A 3,891-nucleotide genomic window follows, 5' to 3' on the forward strand; every position below is an offset into this window, starting at 1 on the left:
GAAAAATGTACCGCCCCCCCCCCCTCCCCCCTGTCAAAGTTATCCGGCTCGGGAGGAATCGATCTCGCGGTGAACGGACGGCTGCGGGATTCTCGCGGCTGACATTTCGTTATCGGAAAGAGATGTCACGCGCAGACCCAGGTCAACGGACCTGGGCCTCCCGCGAGCGACGATATTTCAGGTTATGGCAGATAACGGAGGAAGGGAACGGCGTACCTGGTATTGTTCTTTTTCTCGAGATCCACGGCGCTCTCGGCATCCGGGGAGGCGACCTTCTGCTCGCCTGTCACCTCGCTGCCGTTCTCGGGCTTCTTCCCCATCCAATTGGACACCTGATTCGTCAGGCCGGAGAACATCTTGCGACGAGTGTCAACGAGCTCGCTCCTGGAATTTGCACCTCTCTTCTCTCTCTCGTTCAGATTCGTATCCCTCTCTCGAACCGACGGCGTTGGGCTCGCTCGAAGTACTCGGCGGAATCGAACGCGGATGTCACCGAAGCGAAGACCTCGCGGGACCGGAGTGACGGCGGATACGGCGTTATCTCGTCCGTCCTCGCGACAGTGCAACCACGAACTGCGTAAGTCGCACGTGCGCGTTGCGCAGCTCGCACGGCGCACCGTCGCGTCAGCCCCGTCAAACGGTGGCGACGGTGGCGCCGGGTGGCCTTGCGCGGCCGCTCCGCGAACTCAAGTCACCGTTCATCGATTCGCGCGACACGCGCCGCCGAGGTTCTTTCGGGGGTGTAAATTACATTTTACGTGGGCGAACAACGCACGGGGATAATGTACGGGGATGATGTGTCGCAGAATTTTTTTAGATAATGCGCTTGGATTCTTCAAATGATTGATTACAATATTGCGGACGAGGTAGCCAAATCGAAAGCAGATTCTGCGCAAAGTATCCGCTGGAAAATTTGTAATAAAGACATATGCTTTGTCAGAGCGTAATTATATAACGTTATTAAATAAATAAGACAAAATTAGTTTGGCATTCATTGAGTTAAAACAAGGTAGATATGAAATTCGTTAAGTATTAAATTCGATCTTTCAGCGAGATTTACACGAGATCTGTATTTAATAATATAGACACAATTCTGCCAATTAAAATCTAATCTCTTTTTTTATAAATAATAATAGAAATATATATTGACATCCATTAGAAGATATGTATTTCTTGATTAATAATATTCAAAACATACATATATATACAGGGTGTTTCAAAATTAAATAATCAAACTTGGCCAGTATAAGTATTAAATTCGATCTTTCAATGATGTCAAATTTTTATTAGAAACATAGGATAACATTTTGAAATGGAAAACTAAGCAAATGTATTTTCTTTTTTTTATGATATGATAATAAATACGTAATAAATCAATAATGTACCATTTTTAGGAACCAATGTTTATATATTTTTTGTTTCTGGATATACTGGCAAAGTTTGATCCTTCAAAAACTTTTTGTATATATTATAGGTGTAGCATGTTTTGATACATGATGAAAATAAATCATTTATTTCTCTCAACAGAGAAGTATACAAATATAAATATATAAATAAAACATGTTTCAAATTTTTCATAACGGCAATCTTCAAAAATGTAATTTTGAAATCAATATTTTCTTTGGTTAAAAATAATTAAAATTGAATTTAATACATAAAACTGAATTTAATATATGACCAAAAAACATTATCAATGTGATTATATTTCACAAAAGTAGATTTTCGTTTTGTAAATCAGAGTTCCGATAATTTTGACATAGACAAGTCACAAATTATCAACACACACACACACACACACACACACATATATATATTTATACACACATATATATATATATGTGTGTGTGTGTATCGACAACCGATATATCTTATGTATAATCCAGGTACTATATAACTTTATAAAAATTGATATTACAATGATTAATAACACAAATTTACAAACTTAAAAGCTATTGACAAATCGTAATCTTTATTGTATCCATGACACGAGATTGTCGTCGCGGAAATATGATAAAACCCATTAATCAAACAGAATGTCTACCTTGATCGGTGATTTGAAATATCTGTATGCTCAGCGTTCGGAGGACATGAATAGACGTTAACGTGCATTATTCTCGTTATCGAGCACGCCACTTTTCTGCGCTTTAAAAGCAAAGATATGTATTTCTTGATTAATAATATTCAAAACATACATATATATACAGGGTGTTTCAAAATTAAATAATCAAACTTGGCCAGTATGTTTTATGTGGATAAAAACAAGAAAAAAATGTTATGTAATATCGGTTTGAAAACGTTTTATTTTATAATAAAAATATTAAACACACGTGAAAACAATATAACGGACTCGCTCTTGAACCAGGAAAAAAGTCCATATATATAATCTCACATACATATAAATATACATACGTATACATACATATTTACATACATATAAATATATATATATATATATATAAATCTCTCTCTCTCTAGTTTCCTGCATTTCTCTTTATCTACACCGCTTTCCCCCTCTTCCCAATCATAATTTAATGTTACCTAGCAATAAATTTTTGTTAATAATTTTAGAGTTAAGAAATGCATTTTCTTCAAGGTATGTATATCAATTGGAGAATGATGTGCACGTTTCAATATTTTCGAAACATTATTCATATAAATGCCGCTTTTAAGATAACGGATTCAATTAGTTTATCAAGCATATGACATATTTAAGCATCTCTCTAGCATCTTATGCAGCTAAGGTTGTGCCTTGTAGCGACCGCAGAACGTCGTGATGTATTAGCCTGATGTGCTTCCGGTTATGACATGGTCTCTACGTTAATGTCTTATATACCGTGTCCTGTCTGACGCATGATTCCAACGTGAGTTGCGGGTTACTTTGAATGACAGGTGTTGTGTTGCCGTTCTTAAGTCGGCTTTAACTAATTATAGTAAATTAAAGCGGTGAGTTAGTTCGGAGTTTGGATATCTACAACTATGTGGCGCGTCAAAACTACTTCTATACTACTGAAAGTAGAGAAAGATACGTTTGGGAGAGCCGCGTTCTAATTTTGTGCGTAAAAAAAAATTCTCGCGAAAAATAAAAAATGGATGTTTTGATATACATGATGAAAATAAATCATTTATTTCTCTCAACAGAGAAGTATACAAATATAAATATATAAATAAAACATGTTTCAAATTTTTCATAACGGCAATCTTCAAAAATGTAATTTTGAAATCAATATTTTCTTTGGTTAAAAATAATTAAAATTGAATTTAATACATAAAACTGAATTTAATATATGACCAAAAAACATTATCAATGTGATTATATTTCACAAAAGTAGATTTTCGTTTTGTAAATCAGAGTTCCGATAATTTTGACATAGACAAGTCACAAATTATCAACACACACACACACACACACACACACATATATATATTTATACACACATATATATATATATGTGTGTGTGTGTATCGACAACCGATATATCTTATGTATAATCCAGGTACTATATAACTTTATAAAAATTGATATTACAATGATTAATAACACAAATTTACAAACTTAAAAGCTATTGACAAATCGTAATCTTTATTGTATCCATGACACGAGATTGTCGTCGCGGAAATATGATAAAACCCATTAATCAAACAGAATGTCTACCTTGATCGGTGATTTGAAATATCTGTATGCTCAGCGTTCGGAGGACATGAATAGACGTTAACGTGCATTATTCTCGTTATCGAGCACGCCACTTTTCTGCGCTTTAAAAGCAAGGTGTGATAATCAAGGAAGGAAACATCACGCCGCGCGCTTTAATGTCTAACAACTTACCATTATCCATAAATATTCGCGCATAATTCAACATTTTACAGGTTCAACTATGTACATATGTCCTGCTG

At 35.6% G+C, this 3,891-nt stretch overlaps 1 protein-coding gene across 2 annotated transcripts in view; it reads right to left on the reverse strand.

Moving 5' to 3' along the window:
- Positions 1–596, reverse strand: part of LOC115242577 (synapse-associated protein of 47 kDa-like) — a 112,938-nt gene extending 112,342 nt beyond the window's left edge. Inside the window, exon 1 of one of the 2 annotated variants that reach the window (XM_029818970.1) lies at positions 217–596. In XM_029818970.1, the coding sequence (XP_029674830.1) occupies positions 217–356 (140 nt within the window). In that variant the 5' untranslated portion in view covers positions 357–596. The remainder of the gene's footprint in view (positions 1–216) is intronic. The other variant, XM_029818971.1, reaches the window with a different exon arrangement.
- Between the last annotated feature and the right edge of the window lie 3,295 nt (positions 597–3,891).

Source organism: Formica exsecta, unplaced genomic scaffold (assembly GCF_003651465.1).
Source record: "Formica exsecta isolate Colony F162 unplaced genomic scaffold, ASM365146v1 scaffold613, whole genome shotgun sequence".
NCBI classification, from domain to species: Eukaryota; Metazoa; Arthropoda; class Insecta; order Hymenoptera; family Formicidae; genus Formica; species Formica exsecta.